The sequence below is a fragment of the Aulonocara stuartgranti genome (genome assembly GCF_965226115.1).
Source record: "Aulonocara stuartgranti genome assembly, chromosome: 13".
Taxonomy (NCBI): domain Eukaryota; kingdom Metazoa; phylum Chordata; class Actinopteri; order Cichliformes; family Cichlidae; genus Aulonocara; species Aulonocara stuartgranti.
In genome coordinates this window covers 31,547,567-31,571,434 of record NC_138949.1, presented here as the reverse complement: position 1 = coordinate 31,571,434, position 23,868 = coordinate 31,547,567, and the positions used below count along the sequence as shown (strand labels likewise).

The window sequence follows — 23,868 nt, the reverse complement described above, 5'->3', positions numbered from 1 at the left end:
ATAAAATAGCCTTATTAAGTAGAATAAAACCGAGCTACAAAACAAATACTACTATAGTAATATCACTCAAGTGGAAATTACTAAAAACATAATATTTTGACCCTTTGACAAAAAATAGCTCATTGTTGTAAAATAAAATAAAGCAAAACTAGAACAGAATTGGTTTAATGTAGCAGAAAAATAAAATTAACTAAATAAATGCAGAAATTCATTCATTAAACTGAGGTTTTGCTAGTAATTCACTGGCTTTTGTTAAGGCATAAGTTTTTCTTAAAACAGTTTTAATTAACGTACTGTTTTCCTTCTTCTTGTATTATTATTATTATTATTATTATTATATACGAAATCGAACACCAATGATTCATTTCATATTACATGTCCAGTAGTGGGCGGTATTGTAGTCATAGAAAGAAAAAACAACGAAGAAGAGGAGGTCAGCTGATTGACTTTATCCATCCGATCCCGGCGGTTTGATTTTTCCTATATTAGACTCAGCTGTTATTTGAAGAGCACTAGTCCAGTCGGTCACGTTATAATATTTTGATATTCTGTGTTTGTGGATTTGATGAAAATCTGCAGCGTTATGAAAGGTCTGTACTGCCGAGCTGTCAGTGATGCTGAACCCAAGTTCGTTATCCAGGAAATGGTGAGTTTGAGGTTCCAGCTGAGCAACTACAGCACGTCAGTATTAAAGGAACTTATTAGAAAAGCAAATTAGCTGTGCAGGCTTAATCTGCATATTTAACTCCCTGCTGCTGATTAGTCTCAGTCAACTGAACAATCCCTGCTTCTCTGAATATGTATAACAACTAACTGTCTGTAAAAATGATTATTTAGCAGGTGTTTTTGCTCTTTCATAGTAAGCTGCATTAAAATGTTTAGAAGAAGATCATGTCAGATATATGCATGATTTATTTCTTAGTTAGTGTAAACATATTTTACGTTTCTGCTGTTTTTTTTGTGTTTATGACTTCTACCTTTGTCTTCATTGTTACACTGAGCGGCTTTGTGTGTTTCTCTCCAGACTCTCCCAGATGTCCTGAGCAGCCATCAGGTCAGAGTTCAGGTGAAGGCGTGTGGACTCAGCCCACTGGACCTTAAGGTACTAACAGTGTGAGACCTGTGGCTGAACATGTTTCCCGGTGGGTTAGTGTAGCTTAGTTATAGTGCATGTTAGTTCTGCCAAAACTGGAATTAATCCACACAGTCTATCCCAGCTCTCATAGGTCAAGAGGGCTGGACAGGTCCAGTCTGTAACGGGGCTAACACAGGGCGACAGATAACCATTTAAACTCACAGTCAAACCAGTTAACCTACCCCACGCATGTGTTTGGAGAAAGTCCGGAGTACACGGAGAGAACCCACTCAGACACTGGGAGAGCATGGAAGCTCTGCCAAAACATCCCCAGATAGATTCAAACCCAGGATGTTCTTGCTGCAAGGCAGAGCCACTGCACCACAGTGCCGCCAAGTAAAAGAATAAAACTACAAAAAGTAAGAAACATAATTGTTTCATAAGTGAACCATCCAAAAATAAATATAATGACTCAGGGCTTTACCTTATTTCACTCCGGCTCCAGGCTTTCCCATATAGGTAGTAGCTCATCGTAACTCCCATTAATGAGCTACAGTAGCCTACAGCAGGGCTTAATCTATTATTAACTGTGATTTTGTAAATGTGGAAGAGATTTCTAATCGTATTAAGAGGATGGACCTGATCTCAAAATGCTTTAAAATATTAATTAAAAAAAAACTACCTACCTGATGGGTTAGAAAAGCTGTTTGTTTAAAGCTGCTTGTTTGTTTGAGGCACACTCACAATGTGTTTAAAAACATCAAAAGAAGACATATTTGTGGTTTAATTTTTCTTTCTTGCTGCTTTTGTTGCCTCTGAACTGAAATAATTTGATAAATGCATCACTGATAATAACTCACTACTTTGCTGATGTCTATTACAGCTGTTCAGAGATGTCGGGATGCAGAGGGATTTAATCCCTGTCGGCAGAGAGGTGGCCGGGGTCGTCCTTCAAGGTCGCAAACAGACACAAATTTTGACTCTGAAATTAGCTTTATTGTTCAGAACAAATTCACACGTGTGTGTTTTCGTGCCGAGTGAGTAAGAGACCTTGTGATGCATCATTCACGGGTCTTAATTTTTGTGTCTGTTTCCTTGTTTGTTTGTTTTTTCCTGACAGTTGGTCCCAAGGTTACCTTCTTTCAGCCGGAGGACGAGGTTGTGGGTAGGGATGATTTTTTAAATGGCGAATGTGAGGTTTTCTGTAGGATTGCAACTTGGGAATTTCTATAAGTTTAAATCTTTTTAAGAATAAATACTTGTGTTTACAGACGTCTTTGATTGTTCATTGTTTCTGAACTGTGACTCAGTTTTCTAAGTTGGACATGTTTTAATATCAGATCTGACTGAAACCTTGAATGTTGTTAGATCATATTCAAGAAGATGTCATAACCAAAATAACTTTAACACACTTGGACTGGTTTTTAGGGTTAAACAAGTCCTAACTTGCACAAAAATAAAGACACTAACAGTCATTTAAAACCAAAAGAATTTGATAACCTTGACGACCCCGAGCTAACTCAGTGATGAAGGATGAGGGTTTTTTTGTCTCCTTAATGCACAGTCGGATTAACACTTTTTTTTCCCACTAAATTTTCAAAGTAAAATTTCCTTTTAACTATTGAATTGTTAGAAAAGATATTTCTCTGCTAGGGTAAATAGACATGGAGTCACTTCTTCTTACAAGCAAGTCTTAATTCATTGTACTGTAGTACAAAGAACTTAGAGATCTCTCTGAAGTCTGTTTGATTTCTCTAAACTTTATCTTTGTGAAAGCGGCTCCACATTTCCCATTTTCATCTTCCCTCTTCAGGTATCCTTCCCCTGGACTCCAGCTTCTCAGGACTCTGTGAGGTCATTGACACCGATGAATATTATTTAGGTGAGATGCACGCTCTCTCACATCTTTATTATGTGAATTTTCTTTTTCCTACTTTCATCTATCAGATTTTATGACATAGTAAACTTACTTCTAAATTCTTTTAGGTCTATGTTATGTTTTTTATTCTGACTCTTGACTTTACTAAATATCACAGCACTGACTCACCGATCATTTCAGAAAAAGGGTCACTCTGATCTAAAAGGTGAACCCGTTCTCGGCTCTGCTTCAAAGTCGACGGGCAGAATGTTTTTGTGTGTGTCCACCTTACCTCTGCACCGCATGGACTTTCAACTTTTTTGAATCAGAACTTTCAGATTGAAAGAAATGTAAAAGCACCTGAAGTGCACACACTGCCCTGATCCACCCCCATAGTCTCTGACTACATTTATAATCTTTGGAAAAGAACGGAGTGACAATCACCTTCTAGGCAGATGGATTTTAGAGCAACGTAAAGTTAAGAACTTTAAGAATCTTAAAAGTTGAAATCTTGTAAATAAAATCCTATAAAAAGCTGTTCAGTGAGCATTTTTGTGTTTCTGTGATCTCAAGTTCAGAAGCCAGAGAAGCTCAGCTCGGTGTGTGTGGCAGCAGCGCTGCGTGACGGCCTTTGCGCTTACACTGCTCTGCACACACATGCTCGTATGGCGGCCGGACACACGCTCCTGGTCACGGACGGAGCCAGCGTACGTAAAAACACTCAAAATATAAACTGTGTGCGACCTTGTAAAGCAAAGCTCTAGTTTGATTGCACTCACGAGTAATGATCTCATCCCTCTTGCTGCGAAGTCTTTTGGCCTCATGTGTATCCAGCTGGCTTGTTACCACGGGGCGAAGGTGCTGACGACGTCACACTCTCCACAGAATCACACTTTCCTTGAGCAGCTTCGGCCCAGCGTAGGTGCGTACCGACCCACGCTGACATTTCTGTAGCTCGCATTAAAAAACTTGATGATCATCTTTGAAATGTTCTCCAAAATCACATTTTGAGATACCGAAACTGGCCTTTTCTTGTCATTCCTTTCATATTCACATACTCTGCTTCCAACCTGTTTTCATCTCTGCATCCTGTCCTCTCCTCACCTTCATATTCTCCTCAGGTGTTCAGGATCCCTTAGTAGGTGAGCTCTTTTCCTCTCTTCCCCACTGACTTGCCTTGCTTCCTAGCTTGATTAGTAACATAACTGTCATTGGTGTTTGAGCTGTAATTCTATTTATGGGAAGATAAGCCATTAGTAATATTTTTTTTTTTCTAGTTTTGCAGAAATAATTATTTCATCTAAAATCTGCTGCCATCATGTGGTCGTTAGTGAAAACTGCAGTTTGCAAATTAAATGTGATCAGAGTAGAATTACACACAACTCAGTCGGTTTCTTAGTTTTAAATGTTTTCTGAGCTGCAGTGACTCATTCTCTCATATATGTGTGTTTATGTGTGAAGTCAGAGTTATTCCAGTGTATAACAGCTCATCAGAACTGCTGTCGGCGGTTATGGAGGAGACGGGAGGACTGGGAGTGGATATCGTTGTTGACTCTGGAGGTAAAAAATAAAATTGCTTTTCCTCACATACTTGAAGTTTCTACACTATCTGGATGTCCAATCATGCAAAACTTCAGTTTTGCAGATGTTTACAGCCACTCAACAAGGCACCTTTGATGAGTTGTGATGGAATGACTAAAATATCTGTAACATAAAGACTTCCTGCCACAGCTCGTATATTGAGACTGTGTCGTGCACCTGTTTTATACGTCGTGGACACACCTGTGCTCCTCTCATGACTCTCCTCCATCCTTCATTGATGCATCCTTCAAGGTGCTGCAGTCAGACATCTGGTCACAGGCAGGATGAAGAGGCACAAATCAGACACATTAGAAAAGACCTTTGTGTATGTTTGTGTGTGTGTGTGTGTGTGTAGTTCATCTGCATGAAGGGGAGGAGGAAGTGGAGTCAGAAGAGAAGAAATTACTTCCACACAAACATGACATCATCAGTGTGCTGGGAGTGGGCGGCCACTGGGTTACATCCCACCAAGACCTGCAGGTGAGCTGGGGTCAGACTCAACAGCGGCATCATAAATTGATAACTTCATAGTTTATTATTACTATTTGAATAGAAATAACCTCTCTGGCTTTAAAGCATCTGAATGCAGCTCAGTCTGGTCTGTCTTCAGTATCACTTTCCTCACCTCTCTGTGTCTCTGTGTATTTGCAGTTGGACCCTCCAGATTGCAGATTACTTTATTTAAAATCAGCCTCTGTGTCCTTCCTAAACCCTGAAGTCTGGACAGCATCATCATCACAGCAAGGAAGATACCTCCGTATCCTGTTCTTGCAGCATATAATCTAAAACCTTAACTCTATAATGTGCATTTCTGAAGCCTTAACTGACTTTTGCAGATATTCTGAAGGATATCGTGGAGAAGATGTCAAGCGGAGTACTCAGGTAACCTCAAAATCTAGTTTAAGCAGTGCTGGATCACATTTCTCAGTGGGATCATACTATCTTAGATAAAGTCCACAAATCCACATTTTAACACGAGGTCAACTTTCCAGTTTCCAGGATGCTCACATATGATTCCCACAAACATGCAGAAGTCCCAAGTCCAGCAGCTTAGACAATTTGTACATATGTTTGGAACATTACCAGAAGTGTGATGAAGTTTCACAGGGGACATATGTCCTCATTAGCCACTGATATTGAATTAGCTTTAATGGTGTATTTGTTTGGAATGAAGCCTATTTAAATGCACAAAAACAGTTTGTTTCACCTCTGTCTTCTTGTATGCTTTTTTTTTTTTTCTCCAGGCATTTAATTTGTTTATTGCTAAATCTTTACAAGCAGACATTAAATAAATTCTAACATATAGAAGGTAGGCCTTTCCCTTTCACATGTCCAAGGCAGACTTCTTCTATTTTTGACAGCTCTGGAATTTGCCTAATCTGTCTGGATCTGGATGAAATATCTCATTATTTTTAACATTAGACTTCTGCTGTAACAGCACTTGCAGAAGTTTAGTTTCCAGTTTAGTGCGGGGGTGTCAAACCTGCTTTGGGTGAAGAAGACTGGAACGATTGCTAATAGCCTACCATTCTTTTAAGGTTAAGAAGTAAATGTTTAATTTAATAAGCCTTTAGTTTAAAAGACAAATGACATGTTGGTACAGACCGTAGTTATTTCATGGATTTGGGGATTCAGATTGTTTTAAAATTAGACTGTAATGGGTCTCTGATCAAATTCACCTTGTGTCTCTCTGCAGGCCTCAGCCCGAGGAAGCAGTCCCCCTCTATGAAGCCACAGTTGCCATGGAGACTGTCCAGCGTCACCCAAAGACGAAGGCTGTTGTTCAGCTCTGACCTAACTAATCACATTATGCAGAGATAAAAGAAAACAGCTCAGCTGGATCACTTCTCTCTGCAGTGACACTGTTCCAGTCAGTCACTGTTTACTTGTTAACACAGAACTATGATCTGTTTCAGGCCCAATAATATGATAACAACAGGAAAAAAGGCGCTCAATCATTACCTGCTTGAGTTTCAGAGTCACCTGGACAGTTTTACTTCACACTGCAGAAGAAACTCTTTTCCCAGAGCCAGTGATATCCATTAAAATCTGATCACTCTTCATCACCTAATGTTTGTTTAGAAATGCACAAGGTGTCATCTGACTCAATAAAATCATATTTCATTAAAAAACAAGGCCGCTTTTTTGTTTATTATGCAACAGATCTTTTGTTTGTTCGTTTCAGATCCATCTGTTTGTGAAGGGCAGCCAATCAGAAGAAAGTTGGCTTAAAGGGGTTTTAATAGACTTAAAACATCAAATTGAGGACCAAGTCCTAGTATGACAGAAACAGGGATTATATTGAATCATTCAAAGCTGCTCTAGTAGATTCCAACACTAAAAAGATGGAGTTGAAAATTGAAATATGTCCCTTTGAGCTGTAAATTACAACATAAACAGCAGCTGGGATATTTGGTGGCTTCATAAAATGTGTAATACAAAATCTAACTAATTAAAGCAAAAATAAATATATAAAATAGCGGATTTAAAACTGGAGATGCATCCTTTCTGTAGTAGTATTTTGCTTAGAGCAGTTAAGCTGGTGGTGATGAGAGCCTGTAACAGAGCATCCTATTGCTTTTCTCAGTCAACACACAGCACAGGAAACGCTTCAGCCAATCACTTGACTTCTTGCAGCAGCTGTCAGATCAGAGGGCCAATCAGATGTCAGTTCACAGCACCGAGTGGACTGTCATTATGTCTGAGTGATTCCTCCAGTGCCTTGAGGCAGCTTCCCAGGATGCACCTCTCTTCCTGCCGCAGTGACTTGACCACATTTAGCTGCTCCCTAATTGGCTGCTCACATTGTTGGAGGAGGTGTGAGACCTACACACACACACACACACACACACACACACACAGTGCAGGAGAAAAAAGGAATCAGGTGAGGTGCTGCAAAACAGGGACAGAGTTAAATTCTTGCACATGTGCACACACCTTATCTAGTGCGCTGCATGTGTCTTGCAGTAGTTGCTGACAGAGACTCTTAGCCATCCGGACGCTCCACTGCTCTCTCTCCTCACACACCAGCTGGCCGAGCAACACTGCCTTCCACTGGTGGCTGTAAATTACACACACACATGTTCAGGCACACTCCACAGACAGAGAAACTGATCCAGATTGTGCATGGACGCCCAGATTTTGGAGCAAAACACATCGATGTACATGCATAAATGTGTGTTTAGGCTTACTACAGTGTTTGTGGCAACGACAACAGCCTGAGAGCCGTCATCAGCCTCCAACTGGGGCCGTCACTGGACACAGTGAGATTACTGGCAGGAAGGCAGGAAACATATGAAGGCATTTTTCCATTTTGCAGTTGTATCCGAGTTAAGTATTAGTCCTGTTTACAGCTGAATCATTAAGTATGTAAACCGAGTCTTACTGAAGGAAACTGTTCTCTCTGAGAAACTTGATCTTCTGAGTCAAACTTCTGTCGCCTCTTAAAACATCACAGAGCAGATCTGAGGGACCACAGTGAAACACACAAACATCAAGTTTTAAGCCAAACAGTTTTCCATATTTTCTCTTATATATCTAATGTTACACTGGCAGATGCAAATAATAAACATGTTTCCAAAGTTTTAAATAATGAGGTCGGTGTATGTGCAAGTAATCCCTCTAAGCAAAGGCTTAAGCTTCATAATACTGCTTTAAACACTCGTTTTAAATTTATTTTTTCCCCTGTTTGCTTTGTAGCAGTGAGAGGGGATGATGGCTGTTTGTGAGAGGTAGCCAATCAGAATGAACTTAAAAGAAGAATGAAGGAAGGGAAACAGCTTGTTTCAGATTACCAACATGTAAAGTAATGACCTATTTTAAGTCCAGGGAGTGTTCATAAAAGTTCATTAGCACTGTCATAAATATATCATGATCAATATATGTAAATATAAATTTGATTCGACGATAGGGCAAAAACTTCCCCATGATAAAACCTACTGCAGAGATTTACCTGTGTCCACATAGACCACACTGTGGGGATTGGCAGTGGTGACAAATCCGTACTCCAACAACAGCTGCTGGTTATCGTGGGAACCGTAGTTAATGAAGGCCTGCTGGTAGCGCAGAGTCCCAGACACACTCCTGATTTCATAACATCTTGTCACATCGTTAAAACCTGCTTTTACCTGACAAAAGAAATGCAGTCATACACTCTCAATCAGTACAACCAGCTCCGACTCAACAGCTACAGTATTCTTGCAGCATCACATTTACCTGCACGTCAGGGCGATGGTTGAGCAGATCCAGGAAGGGAGCTAAAGCATAATTATCAGGTCCTGACAGGAAGCTGCTTGAAGCATGGCTCATGAAGACGGTGCGTGTGTTGACACTACACCACGCCCACCTGGGAAAGGAGGAGGAGCTTAGTTAGAGATACTATTCTCATTCACTAATACTGTTATGTAAATGGTTCATTTGGTCAAAGATAAGGAACATGTACCTCAGCGCCTCATAGGTCAAAACATCCGCTGTGGGCTGACTCAGAACCGGCTGCAGGGACCTGAACCAGTGAACCAATCACAACGCGATCATTCACTTTTCACACAAGAAGACTAAACATCATTTGAACAATTACTTTTATTCTGATGCATTCAGCCAATTTTTAGAAAACGAGCTGATCCACAAGCGAGTACAAATCCCGGCCTTAACCGCACTCACCTGAAAAACTCCTGATTGGTGGAGTGCATTTCCTTCACTGCCTCCCTCTGCTCCAAGGCCCGCCTCCGCACACTGGCAGGTAAAAGAGCCATGACATCATCGCTGAAATAGGCGGGGCAGGTGTAAACTGTGGGCAGCACATTGATGTAAGGGAACCAATCAGAGGCCTCTCCTCTGTGCCGCTCACACACCAAGAAGATGCAGAGGGTCAGGAGGGGAGACAGACGAGGTTTCCAGCTGCAGAGAGAAAAAAAACACACACCCAGAAACAGTTTGGTTTCATCTCATTCTGGCTAAAATACTCAGAGTCCATCAGCTGAATCCTTCTGTGTGCTGAGATAGTGTGAAGTACAGGCGCACAATTAACCTGGCACTGAGTCTGAACTTGTGTAAGCTTATGACGATCTAACACATACATAGTAGGAGTGCAACGATACTCGTATCGATATTGAACCGTTCGATACAGTGCTTTCGGTTCGCATATGTATCGAACAATACAAAATTTTAAATTTATTTTATCAACTTTTCTTCTGACGATGCTGTCTGTGTTGAGAGCTCAGTGGATCTGCGTTCGACTACTCCACCTAGGCTGCACTGTCGAGCGCAGATCCACTGAGCGCAGCACAAGCTAGCGAGACAGAAGCTAAGCTCTCCTTGCAACATGGCAAATTGAACCTCCCCCACCCTCATTCAGATCTGGCGTTTGGAACTATTTTGATCTTCATGTGAAGCATGACCCTGAAGGTAAGCGCGTCATGGACAAAAGTAAAACATTATGTTGGATGTGCCACGCAATGCTCACTTACATTGGTGGGAACTAGTGCGTTAGCGCAGTTAGCTCGTTAACGTGTTGGCCGTCCAGCCCCACGCACGGGCGATCCGCGGTAGCTCGTTAACGGAGATTTGCCGTGTTGTGGCGTTAACGTCATTTCAGATTAAAGCTGACAGCACTAGTGGGAACACAACGAATATGACTGCACATTTACGCTGACATCATCCTAGTGCAAAGACAAGTGGAAGCAGACAAAAACAACAAGCACTACCTGAGTCATTTAGACAGCCGTTAGCACAGGATTCTCCTTATGGGGACCTGATATGTTTAATATGCTGCTGAGAATATAGCCCAGAAGAAGCGTATAGTAGAGCTTTTATTTTGGAAAGAGCCATTTCTCTGTAATAAACTCTCTTTTCCAAAGATGAGTGATTTCTCTTATCCCTTTGTTGTTTCAGCAACATGTAATTTAAAAACTGTACGTTTGAGTTAAAATATATATTTATAATTTTAATAAATGACAAATTAAAAAAGCATGAACATTTTTTTGTATCGAAAAAATATCGAATCGTGACACCAAAGTATCGAACCGAACTGTTAATTTTGTGTATGTTGCACCCCTAATACATAGATTAAATCCTGCATGCCGTATAGAGGATGGAAATATTGGAATATGTTTACATTCTGTGTTTACCTCTTGATGTACCGTCCCAGGTAGCTGTGCAGAACGGTGGAGGTTGTGAGGAGGCACGACTCCGGCAGAGAAATAATCAGCTGACCGGGCTGCCACACAAACACCAACAGATAAAGCTTTAACATTCAAACGTCACTACAGGATCTACACTTGATCCTGTAACTAATTCCAAACAGTAACCAATTCAAATGTTTAAAAAAATGGTGACTACACAAATTACCTCACTAATCATATTTGTATTTTTTTATGAAGCAGCAGTTTAACTTATTTCTTTCTTATAAATTAAAAGGCAAAACACACATAAATAAATCATTAACTGCCTAACAGATCGAGCACAAAACCTATAAGAAAGCTATATAGACAATATACAGTTATTTCTTTATGAATAATATAAAACTTAATATTAAAATAACATTTTGTGCATATGTCAGCGTGTGCTTTGTGATGGTTTTAAATGTATGCTCGTGTTTCAGTTAGAATTCAGAATTACTGCAAATATCAGGCACGTGGTCACAAAGAAGGTGAACAAGTGGGCGTTGAGTTTAACAAAATATGATCAAAGTTTAAAAAGTAATTTTAATAAACCATTAAATCATTTATTTTTAACATTATAACACTTTCATAACAACTTCAGCCTGTCAGCGACTTGCTATGTTTATTCCTTGAAGTTTCCACATTGTGATTTTCAGAATAAAATAACATTTTTGATTTTTTTTTCTTCCTGAAGATGCAAAAAGTTCATAATATATGTTGATAAAAATGTGGCATTTAGGGAATCTGGATTACCTTGATGGTTCTGAGAGTCTGCAGTCCTCTGCCTGTGTCTGTATGAACCAAATGTACATGTGAATATCATGATTTAACACACAAACTGTCAGTGTAGGTAATGTCTCTGATTGGCCCAAGAAGATACCAACAGAAAACCTCCTCACAGTCATGCTCTATGAAACCATGCTGAAGATTCTGGCTTTAGGTGTCATACTTGGGTAGAGTATAAAACTGATTAGGGTGCTCCCGTACTTGGGAAATTGTGAAAATTTAAAAACTCTGGAATACAATAATGTGAAGTAGTTTGGAGGTCAGTTCATACAGAGTGTGTACTTCATGTCTATGTATTGTGAGAGGCTGTAACTCAGAAGACATTCATAGCATGATGGTAAAATCTGGCATGGCTTCAGTAAATATATTTAGTGTACAAAAAATCCTGATGAAGTCAGGTGGGAAGTTCTGAATGAACCTAACATCACCCAACAAACAACGGGCAGCTTTCCTTTTCGGGTTATATGATACTCCTGAGGATGTGGAAAACAATATAGGATGTGGTACCAGTGAAGAGAGCTGGCTGAAGCAGTGTGGAGGAAAATCCTCTGTGGTGAAGAAACTTCCAGAGCTTCACATGCTGCGGCTGGTGACACAGAGACACTGGAGAGACAGAGAGAGAGAGGGGCAGAGAGTCTGAGCTGAGCCAGCATGCAGCACTGAAACACTTTAAACTCAAGCAGTCAGCGTGTTTCTACCTGACCGGGCGCTGCTTTCGTGTTTCTGCCTCCTCTTCCGGGCAGTTCGTCCAGCTCTGTGACTGTGACCTCTCATGGTCTCTTTTTGTAGGTAAATACACGCTCATCTGGACAGCTCTCTCTATCGAAACACACAACATACGTAAGACTTTGTGAGTCTGAAGAGCACAAATAAACTGTAATCACTGTAACAGTTTTAACAATCACAAGGAACTACAAATGGACGATCAATTAAGAGGTTTTTTGTAGGGTGCTGGAGGACTACATGCCACATAAAAATCCTTCAGTGAGCCACAGCACTGATCTCTAATCTGTTCTGCTGTCGTTTATTTTTATCAGATGATCCTACAAACCTTCCTAAAAGTTGAACCAAAATATAGAGAAATGCCGAAATATTGTCCATATTAACGTGAAACTCCTCGCAGTACAGCTCATCCATAACCCAACCCACGTGTTCCACTTGTTTTTCCGGGGATGCGCACCGATCCTGCGCAGAACGCCGCCCTGCTTTTCTTCTTTTTCTGTTTTTTTTACAGTCGTGCATTTTCATGTGCAGCGCTTTTTGTCCTCTCTGCAGCCTCATTCAGGACCAAACCCCAGCTTCAGTAAGTGTGAGGCCTCCGCTACATCTTACAGTTTTCGTTTGTCAGCAGCTTGTTTGAATTTTAGCGGATTTAAGGAGGCGTCGGGCCGACCTGCAAACTGAAAGTCAGCGTTATGTAACAGAGAGAGAGACGCTGGTGAAAAGTCTTCTGATTTTCTTCGATCAAAGGCTTTCAAACGGGAAGTTTGGACAAATTATTAATTCCATGCTGTAATTTACAGTCGCGTGCTGTTTGTACATGCCTCGTAAAACCAGCGTGTTTGTATCGTTTGTATCTGGACTGACTGATCGCACTGTCTACACAGCTCCTTTAACTGCAAATACAACTAAACTTATTTAATCCACATTCTGCAGTGCATTTCAGAGCTGCAGTATGTGCATTCAATTCATTCCCCCCCCCTGAAATTATTGGAGCAATATATGTGGATTTGTTTTCCCACTATCTTTCTCTCTGGAACTGGCTTTTTTTTTTTTAAACTTTATTTAACAAACAATGAGTATACAACATACGAACAGATGAAGTATACAAAACAACAACGTGAACACACAAAGCCAGGGGTAAAAAGAAAAAAGTAACAATTATAAGAATACATGCAAAAATTCACATATATATATTGTTTTGAGAGCCTTTTTGTTGGTGGAGTCTGATATTGATTGTATGTACAGTTCCACATCCTTAAAAAAATGACAGAAATATGGTGTTTTGTTAGTAAACTTACATTTATGGATAAAAAATTTAGCTAAAAGTATTAACAAATTTATCATAAAAAACATTTCTCATTCTTCTTGGGGAACTTAAAGAAACAGAATAAAACATTTTCCCATCGTAAAGAAAACTCCCTTAAAATATGGACAATGACAAAACTGCTAAATTCCTTCCAGAATCTCTGTGTAAAAGAACAGTACCAAAAAAGATGTGTCACAGTTTCTGGATGATCCCCACAGAAAGTACAATTAGTATTTATGTCCCTTTTAAATTTGACCATGTAGTGACTGGCTGGATAACATTTATGTAGAATTTTAAACGAGACTTTTTTCACCTTATTTACAATCAAATATTTATGGGGGATCATCCAGACTGTCTTCCACTTGATATCTGGAACAAATCGGTTCCAATAAGATATTATATATGGGAGAGAGCCGATATCTTCTTGGAATAAACTGAGTATTTTCTTATTGCTGTTACCAAGTTCCTGTGAAAAGTAGATTTTTCCTATTGGTGACTCAGCTGGATCAGGGAGAGTGACTGAGGTAGATATTGAGCTGTCAGTGTTTTTATATAACATTAAAGTCCCTGAGGGTATGGCACCAAGCACCATTGAGAATTCCTGAACACTGATTGGAAAATGATATAGTGCAATAAAGTCGTTGTAAATAAGTAGTTGTCCCTCTTTATTAACCAGCTGAGCCCCCAATAGGATCCCAGTTTGGACCCAAGTTTCCAGGAAAAGTGATTTATTTTTCTATAAAATATCTCTGTTGTTCCAGATAAGGTATTTGTGAGGTGAGAAGTTGTGTTTATAAATGAGGGTCCACGCTAAGAGGACCTGCTTATGGAAGGATGAAAGCTTTACAGGGAGTTTCTCAACATTGTAATTACAATTTAAAATAAAATTAAAGCCACCAAAACGAGAGAAAATACGATATGGTATAAAGTTCCAGATAGAGGTAGGGTTTTTAAGAAAATGTTTAGCCCAATTAATTTTGAAAGTGTTATTTAAAGTAGAAAAGTCTAAGACGTTAAGCCCACCTGATTCGTACTTATTCATCACAACAGTTTTTCTAATATAGTGCGTACGGTTTTCCATATAAAATTAAAGAGCATGCGGTCAATATCTTTACTAATTTTCTTATCCAGATGTAAGGAGAGAGCAGCATATGTTCATCGGGATATCCCTTCAGCTTTAGTAATTAACACTCTACCTTTCAAAGACAAGTCCCTTTGCAGCCACTGGTTGAACTTTTTTAGGATTTTCTGTATAATTGGAGTGAAGTTTGAAGAGCATCTTGATTTTTGGTCTTTGGATATTAACAGTCCCAAGTATGTGACTTCTTGTTTAACAGAAATATTACAGATCGTATTTGCAGGGCAGTCTTTAATTGCTAGTAACGCACACTTTTTTAAAATAAATTTTACCATGATCTAAAGTTGTATTTTTCTTAGATAACTTATGGTCCCAGTCCAGAGCAGGGCCCACCTATGAGTTTAACCACCACTTGTGTGGAGTTCAGACACTGATGCCTCTCTCTCTTTTTGTACAGACATGCCAATCCGAGTTGCCGTGGTAACTGGAAGTAACAAGGGCATCGGTCTGGCCACTGTCCGAGCGCTCTGCAAGCAGTTTGAAGGAGACATTTACCTCACTGCCAGAAATGTGTAAGTGACTCACCTGGTGATACCTGGACCAAGTTGATGATGTATCTGCAGTTTAATCATCTCAACACTTTTGCATACCAAGAGCTTAAACAAAACTAAAGCTCGGTCAGAGCTAACAGGAACTGCATCTGTGGTTTGTTTGTTCATCCAAGCTTCTTGCTTCAGGCTCTGAGCACGCACACGGAGTGAAAAAGGGCATTTGATGCATCATTTGACTGTCCTTCTGCACACAGTTGACCAACTGATGTGCTGGGAGTTTTGACGTTCTAGTGATCTAGTGACCCTCGAGCTCTCGGCTAGCTATCGAGCTGGTGGGTAACAGACGTCTCCGAGAGGCCTCTCGGCCTGGGGCTCGGTCACTCAGGCGCAGCTGGCTGCCGGCGGAGCTCACGGGCGCGTCACTGCAACTCCCCCTGGCTTCTGCTCCGCGGCTGCTGAGTGAGCCCTCATCTGGGACTCTCCTCAGCTCTTTCCGGGACAGTGGCGCAGCTGCCCCTCTGTTGGTCTTCCTTGGTCTCTTGTGTTCTGGGGGCCTCTGGATGTCTGGAGTTTTGATCTCCTCCATACCTGCTTCACGCCCTGGAGGACGGGGCTGTGGCCCCCCCACACCCTCTAGCAGATCATTACATGAAGGAACCTTTTAAAAAAACAAGCGCGTCCATGCTCACAGGTGTACACACGGGTGATCACACCCACAAACTACACCCTTTTTGGCTCCTACCTCAAAGCACACTGTGTTCTGTTGATCTTATGTGCTGCACAATAATGTTTAACATTTAGTATTTACTGTCATATTCCCATATATCATTGTGATGTTGTTTATTCTATTACTCTTGTTCTCTTCTGCTTGCTTTCTTGTTTCTTTCTCAGCAGGTGATCCAGGTGATTGATATATGCTTTTTTTTTTTCTCTGCCCGTTCTGTTGGTTTTTGTCTTTTGCCCTTCTCCCCGTCCCTCTTCTCAGCTGTTTCTCTTTCCCTCTTTCTTTCTCCCCTTCTTTCCCCCAGTCCAGTCTGTCCCGTATTCAGTAAGTGAAAATAAAATAAACAATAAAAGGTGAATCAAATGGACCATTACGGCAAGGCTGGGATGGTCAGTTTGGTAAAGTAAATCCGTTGGGCATCTTTCTTTGCCTTTAGACAACAATTCTGAGGGCAAAAGAGCCAAACGGGACAGGCCAAAAAAAAAAGGAAAAAAAAAACCAAAAAAAAAAACCAGACGTCTCCGAAAACGTCGAAGCACTTTTGCAAATATGCAATATCTTGATAAACCGAGCAGATATTTGAAATTTACACACCCACATTGTCGACTGAAAATGTTAAAAGTTTATTTTGTGACCCAGACAGATTAATAAGAGTAATTTTAAAACATAGTAGCGGCCGCCATTGCCATTTGGCTGGGCCACGCTAGGAATTCTGGGATATGGTGGGCCACGAAGGACACACCCGACCCATCCTCCAAATTCGGAGAAATGCTGATGCATTTGTCGGCTGCATTCGGAGGAGTCTACGAATTTGGACAGCCTTCGGCGCGTCGCTGTGACGTAATTGGTCTACAAGTTTTTGGACACGACCAGAGCAATACGGGAAGAGTACGGCGTTATTTTTGTGCCACTATTCTGAGCGCACGTAAAAAAATGAGCGCACGTAAAAAAAGGTTTGCACCTTAGTTTGCGTCTTAGTTTGCACTTACACCTGCAAATCTTTTTTACGTGCGCTCAGAATAGTGGCACAAAAATAACGCCAGAGGGAGAAGGCTGCAACCCATAATGCAGGGCTCTAGCGTGCGACCAAATTTTTCAGTGGTGCGACTAAAAAAAATCCTAGGTTGCACTGGTGCGACCAGCAGCTGTTCAAATAAAAAAGAACAGAAAAAAAGTCTCCGCAACTCTGAAAGTCTCTGTGTGGTCAACAACATACACACATTATGCCCCTATCGTGGTCTAAACCAATCAGTGATAGCCAGGGGCGGGACCTCTCTGATTGGCCGTGGTCCAGATATTTCTGTAGTCCTTCGTGTGTACATTTGAAAGTGCAGGTGGATGGAGAGAGGTGAGTAGTTTGAATAAAGCTCACAGATTCTGATGCGTCGACGGTCCGGACTTTGTGTTTACATCTTTTTTGCGCTCGATTCTGAGCTGCAGGTTTTCTCTCTCTCCAACCAAAATTCACTGAACCAGCAGCAAAAGAAGATCCAAACTATGCTTCAAATTTAATAAATATCGTTATTAATTCACTCTTACTTTTGCAGTTTTTCTTCCAAATCACACTTCATGTGCAGCTCTCTCTCTCTCTCTGTACTTCAAGAACAGTTTCCCATCTCAAATCTCTGTTTTCTGCATTATTCATTCACTTATTACCCACCAGTCTACTGTTGTTTGCAGTGCTGTCGACCGCTGTCTTTTTTTCCCCTTTTTTTTAACTTAAATGACCTCGGACAAGAAAGCCTAATTTCTGCTGTTCAATACTGAAGAAATTTATACTTTTTAAAATTATACAAAATTGCAGGATATTTTTAAGGTAATCTGCTAAAAAAAAAAAGCCAGGCCAGGAAAATCTCCTTCATGTTTTTCTGTGTTTTATCCTCAGTTACATTGACACAAAGGCATCTGCTATGATGCTTATACCTCTGGTGAAGTCTCACAAGTGTCAATACTAATAAATTATCAAAATAATAATATTTCTGACTGTCTGAGGCGAAATCGAATCGAATCGGGACCTTGTGAATCGGAATTGAATGGATTATAGAAATCAGTGATAATACCCTGCCCTATTGAGTAGTCTAGACCTGACTGAAGTGGATGTAGCTGTGGGTAATAAGAAAAAATGAAAAGAACTGTTGATAACTTTTTTGTTAAGGTAAGGCCTGATCTGTCTGAAATTCATAGCCAGTGCTCTGACACGGTGCCATCAATCTTTGAATGCTGAAAAAGCAGTGTATCCAGAAAACACATTATATGCTGCGATAAATGCACTGCCCAACTGTCCCCTCGTCCCATTGCCTTTCAGCGGCAGGTAGCAGCAAATAGGTCGTCAGAGGAGGCCGAGATGATGATTACGTTTAACATCGTCTACAACATTACCAAAGAGTGCCAAAGCACTTTAAGCACAAGCACCTTTTCAGTAATTTTTCTTTCTTGTAGAACTGTGCTCCAAATGAAGAACTTTGTGTTGACAAGATTGTTAGTTAATCATTTACAAATTAATATTGTCTGTATAGACAGCAATTCCCCCCCCCAAAAAAGTGCACATGTAAAACTGCGGGGTTAAGCGATGCGGTTGAAAAATTTGGGTGCGCCTAACTTTTGTGCTGATGTGCCTAAGATAAAAACGTTAGGCGCACCAGTGCAACTGCGGCAGAAAGTTAATCTAAAGCCCTGCCATAATGGCAATGATCAGTGGCTTGTGGATCTGAGGGCAGTCCACAGTAACCTCCCTGAACAGGGACCAGTAACCATCACCGTGGCAGACATCCAAGAAAGGGTCTCCAGAGTTGGACCTGGTTCATGCCTACTGGCTGAAGAAGCTAACTTAACTTCATGAGCGCCTGGCAGCACAAATGAACCAGCTGCTAGTTGATGAGAGACACCCGGAATGGCTAACCGAAGGCTGGACAGTCCTGATGCTCAAGGACCCACAGAAGGGGCCGGTCCCATCCAACTACCGACCAATAACCTGCCTCAGTACTACATGGAAGCTCCTGTCAGGCATCATAGCAGCTAAGATGAACAGGCACATGGGTCAATACATGAGTGGGGCACAGAAAGGGATTGGCAAGAATACCAGAGGCACAAAACACCAGCTTCTGGTGGACTGAGCAGTCGCCCAAGACTGCAAGACTAGGCTGACCAACCTGTGCACTGCCTGGCTTGATTACAAGAAGGCCTATGACTCAATGCCCCACACCTGGATCCTGGAATGCCTAGAACTATACGAGATCAACAGGACCCTAAGAGCCTTCATCAGGAACTCAATGGGGATGTGGCAGCCCATAGCACAAGTTACCATCAAGTGCAGGATCTACCAAGGAGATGCTCTGTCCCCACTGCTGTTCTCCATACGCCTGAACCCCCTCAGTGAGATCATTGACAAGACTGGCTACGGATACAGACTACGGAACGGCAAGGCATACATGGAATGCCATAACCAAATGGCCGGCATAGTGTACAGAAACATCTGTGCCGAGTATAACCTGGAAGTCCTGAGGTCAAAATGGGAGACATCCCCTAGGGTGGTGGAGAATGACTGAGCTAAGATCCTGTTTGACTTCCAGATACAGACAGACATAATGGTGGTAGCTAACCAACCGGACATAGTGGTGGTAGACAAACAGAAGAAGATGGCCGTAGTGATCGATGTAGAGGTTTCGAATAACAGCAACATCGGGAAGAAGGAACACGAGAAGCTGGAGAAATACCAAGGGCTCAGAGAAGAGCTCGAGAAAATGTGGAGGTCCCAGTGGTAATCGGAGCACTAGGTGCGGTGACTCCCAAACTAGGCAAGTGTTGATCCCAGGAACAACAACGGAGATCTCTGTCCAGAAGAGCGCAGTCCTAGGAACAGCTAAGATACTGCGCAGGACCCTCAACCTCCCAGGCCTCTGGTAGAGGACCCGAGCTTGAAGGATAGACCACCCGCAGGAGAGGGGGAATTTGTTTTTGTTTTTTTTTTATTTAGAAAAACCTGGAGAAGGTGACACAGGTGCTGCTGAAGAGTCAAGTGAATATTTTCATGTTGGTACTTGGTATGCTCACGCTGCTATTTATCTCCAACGTGATGGGATGCACATTAGAGTAATGGGCTCTTCAATGCATTCCTGTGGGACACTGTCTCATACTCCCATGATGGAAATCACTGCAGTTTGAGGTCAGATGAAAGTGAATCTGTTTTTCAGCCATTTATGTGTTCAAGCCTATAAATTGGTTCAATAATTGAATATATTCATGCAGCAGGTATGTTACATCTTTAATGTAACTAAAGGAATGAGTGAAATGTTTTTACAGATGATTTCAACCTGAAATTGTGAACACGTCTTGCTGCACATTTGTTCCATTATGTGTACAGTAAATGACCGTGGTAATGTGGCCAGGCCAGTGATGGAACTTCATCATGTTTCAGGGCCTTTGGGGACAAAATGAAGAGAGAAAGACTGAGAATCTCAGCTGGTATAAGGTGTAAACGATGAGATCGAAGACAAAGTGAATATAAATGAGGATGTTTTGCTCCTCTTGCAGAGGCCGTGGTGAGGCAGCGGTGAAGGCTCTGAACTCAGAGGGACTGAAGCCCCTGTTTCACCAGCTGGACATCGACGATCTGAACAGCATCAAAACCGCTGCTGAGTTCTTCAAACAGAAATACGGAGGAGTGGACGTCCTCATCAATAACGCTGCGATAGCTTTCAAAGGTAATTAACTTCTTGTGCTGATGTATATCATAGTGCTGTGGAGCTGCACACACTGATGTTGTAATGTTGACGGAGATCACGCTGTCTCCTCAGTGGCAGACACGACTCCGTTTGGCATCCAGGCGGAGGTGACTCTCAAGACAAACTTCTTCTCCACCAGAAACATGTGGACTGTCTTCAGTGAGATCATCAAACCTGGAGGTACAGCTGGACCCAGTCTGCATCATATTTTACTTGAAAGTTTGCATTTTTAATTGAGTGAGCGTACATGTCAGTAACTGATAATGAGAAACTTTTAGTTTTTAAATATATTAGACATCAATCAGGAAGAGTTGTTTGGAGTCTTCTTCTTGCTATGATGTCTGTATCCTAGCTGTATGCCAGTTCGCTTCTGCAGATGATAAAACTATGCATCTTCGATTATGCAGCCTCCCTTGCTATTTGTCCTCCAAATTAATTTTAAGACCTCCTTCAGCATGGCTTACTGAGATTTATTTCTGCCTGACAGGCAGGAGAGCAGAGGACAGATGAGAAGAATAGGCATTGGCTAAAGAAAGCAGGAAAGCTTTTTCACAGCAGCCATTCTGATACATCATAGCTAGATAAACACGGGTCTAAAAAACAAGAACACACATTTAACTGAACATCAGAAGTCCTCCTGGAGAACCTGCTCAAAGCTTATCCATCAGTCTCTGAAACAAACCTCAGATGGAAGCTGTTTGGAGTTTAAAGTTTAAAGGACTCTAAGAGCACGAAGGAGACAAACGTCCTGTTTGTTTTCCATCTTCAGATTCTTGTGTGTGTACGTCTGTGTGTTTTAGGTCGTGTGGTGAACGTCTCCAGCATGAACTGCGTCAGTGGTTTGAAGAAGTGCAACTTGGACCTCCAGCAATGTTTCCGCAACGAGAACATCACAGAGGAGGAGCTGGTGGAACTGATGCAACGATTTGTCGATGAGGCCAAGAAAGGCGAACATAAAGAGCGCGGCTGGCCTGACGGGGCCTATACAGTGTCTAAAATTGGATTGACCGTACGTTTGATTAATGTGTTCGCTGTTATTAACCAGAGACATGAAGATTTGACCTGAAACCATATTATGAGACACTGATTATATTTGTGTGTGGATGTTTTTAAAGGTGCTGTCCGTGATTCATGCTCGTCGTCTGAGCAAGGAGAGACCGAATGATGGGGTAACTGAAATATATAACTAACAATGCAGAACTTCTATATTCAGTGGGGTTTTTGTCATGGTTTTATGTCCATTAAATCGTCGTTGCTAACATTTTGTTTTTAAATTTGATTCTTTTAAAAGATCCTTTTGAACGCCTGCTGCCCAGGATGGGTGCGCACTGACATGGCTGGACCAACTGCTCCCAAGTCACCAGACGAGGGCGCTGTCACACCGGTCTACCTGGCTTTGCTGCCATCTGGAGCCAAAGAGCCTCATGGAATGTATCTCTCGGACAAGGAAGTCCAGCCGTGGTGAAAGAGAGTTTAACATGAAAAATAATTTGCAAAGAAAGTTTGTCTCTGAAAAGACTGTTCAGAAGTGGTGATGAGCGTGTGAGACTCGCAGTGTTTCCACATCAGCGATAACAAAATGGGGTGAAATCGAAACTGTGAAACATTTAAAGAATGAAAGTCACCCAACAACAAAAAAACTGTAACATAAACTGACATTGCTAGACGGGAAGCTCTCATTAATTCACTTTAACATCAGAAGTATGTACTCTAATTTTGATTTCATTAAGGACTATTTGCAACAATTTTCTCGCCCCTTTAGTGTTATAGCCATCACTGAAACTTGGTTCAATGTCGATAAAGGAATAGATTTTTGTTTGAATGGATATGATTTAAAATACATGAATAGATTAAATAAGGCGGGCGGCGGGGTTGCTATATATGTTCATAACTCTATAAAATATAATGTTGTAACAACTATGTCTATGGCTATTGATGGAATTTTGGAATGTTTGACTATTGAGATTATGAATGAAAAAAAGAGAAATGTTATAATAAGTTGTATATATCGGACACCCAGTTCAAGTATTGACACTTTTAATGAATGGATAGAAAAAACGTTTGCTTCGGTGAACCAAAAATTACTATTTATCTGTGGTGATTTTAACATTGATTTGCTAAATCCAACAAGGTTAAAAGCCATTGATGACTTTACTGACACAATGTACAGCTTATCACTATATCCAACAATAACAAAGCCAAGCAGAATAACTTCACATAGCGCCACTATTATTGACAACATTTTTACTAATGTCATGGATTTCCAAATTAATAGTGGTCTGCTTGTCTGTGATATAACTGACCACTTACCAGTTTTTACTTTGTGTGACTGTGATTTAAAAAAAATAGATACCAAGATCATGATAGCAAAGCGAACAATAAATGAAGAAGCAATTCATGCCTTCAATTTCGATTTAGCACAACAAGATTGGAGTTCGGTGTATGAAGAGTCAGATGTGGACAAGGCTTATGATAATTTTCTAGATATTTTTACTATGTGGTACAATAAACATTGTCCTGTAAACGAACACATGACAAAGAAAAAAAAGATAAAAAGTCCTTGGCTCACAAAAGGAATTATTAATGCTTGCAAAAAGAAAAACAATCTGTATAAACAGTTTATCAAAGTAAAAACAAAAGAAGTGGAACAAAGATATAAAGCATATAGAAATAAATTGACTGATATTATAAGAACGAGCAAACAACTTTATTATAGAAGAAGATTATATGAAAATAAAAACAATATAAAAGGAACTTGGGATGTGTTAAACAACTTAATTAAACAAGGATCTTCTGGAACATCATATCCTGAATATTTTACTGATGCAAATGGTGAAAATCACAACATGAGTAATATTGTCGATGGGTTCAATAAATTCTTCATAAATGTTGGCCCTGAACTAGCAGCGGACATCCCGTGTCATAAAAATGAAAATATCAGTAATATAAAATCAAATCCCTTTTCACTGTTCCTCTCAGCTACAAATGAGCAAGAAGTAATAAATATCACATTAAAATGTAAAAGTAAGTCTTCAATGGATTATCATGACATAAATATGTCTGTAGTTAAACAGGTTATTCTGAATATTGCTAGTCCCTTAACATATATCTGTAATTTATCATTTCAGTCCGGTTGTTTTCCAAAAAAAGTGAAAATTGCGAAAGTAATACCACTATATAAAAGTAATGACAAACACAGTTTTACCAATTATAGGCCTATTTCTCTACTGCCTCAATTCTCAAAAATTCTAGAAAAACTTTTTAATTCAAGATTAGAAAAATTCCTTGAAAAACATCAAATAATAAA

The 23,868-nt window shown here is 40.6% G+C and overlaps 3 protein-coding genes across 4 annotated transcripts; 2 read left to right on the top strand and 1 right to left on the bottom strand.

Moving 5' to 3' along the window:
• The first annotated feature begins 410 nt into the window (after positions 1–410).
• Positions 411–6,649, top strand: LOC309720505 (quinone oxidoreductase-like protein 1). 2 transcript variants are annotated; one of them, XM_082557511.1, is made up of 13 exons: positions 411–646; positions 1,025–1,102; positions 1,959–2,031; positions 2,196–2,240; positions 2,889–2,957; positions 3,507–3,640; positions 3,744–3,855; positions 4,055–4,075; positions 4,395–4,493; positions 4,870–4,994; positions 5,166–5,271; positions 5,351–5,396; positions 6,211–6,649. In XM_082557511.1, the coding sequence occupies exons 1-13, from the start codon at positions 566–568 to the stop codon at positions 6,305–6,307; spliced, it is 1,086 nt and encodes a 361-aa protein (XP_082413637.1). In that variant the 5' UTR covers positions 411–565; the 3' UTR covers positions 6,308–6,649. The 2 variants fall into 2 exon arrangements, with proteins under 2 accessions (XP_082413637.1, XP_082413638.1); XM_082557512.1 differs by lacking the exon at positions 4,055–4,075.
• setd4 (SET domain containing 4) lies at positions 6,481–12,604 on the bottom strand. The gene is made up of 13 exons (XM_082557510.1): positions 12,510–12,604; positions 12,157–12,277; positions 11,966–12,061; positions 11,426–11,463; positions 10,640–10,728; positions 9,174–9,410; positions 8,956–9,015; positions 8,730–8,859; positions 8,467–8,641; positions 7,900–7,978; positions 7,706–7,786; positions 7,452–7,575; positions 6,481–7,340 (listed from the first exon to the last, which is right to left on the bottom strand). Exons 2-13 carry the CDS (start codon positions 12,230–12,232, stop codon positions 7,182–7,184), a joined length of 1,344 nt encoding a protein of 447 aa, XP_082413636.1. The 5' UTR covers positions 12,233–12,277; positions 12,510–12,604; the 3' UTR covers positions 6,481–7,181.
• A 32-nt stretch (positions 12,605–12,636) lies between these two features.
• Positions 12,637–22,219, top strand: LOC309720508 (carbonyl reductase [NADPH] 1-like). The gene is made up of 7 exons (XM_082557515.1): positions 12,637–12,761; positions 15,023–15,137; positions 20,371–20,540; positions 20,634–20,741; positions 21,362–21,570; positions 21,677–21,730; positions 21,853–22,219. The coding sequence occupies exons 2-7, from the start codon at positions 15,025–15,027 to the stop codon at positions 22,024–22,026; spliced, it is 828 nt and encodes a 275-aa protein (XP_082413641.1). The 5' UTR covers positions 12,637–12,761; positions 15,023–15,024; the 3' UTR covers positions 22,027–22,219.
• The last annotated feature ends 1,649 nt before the right edge of the window (positions 22,220–23,868 follow it).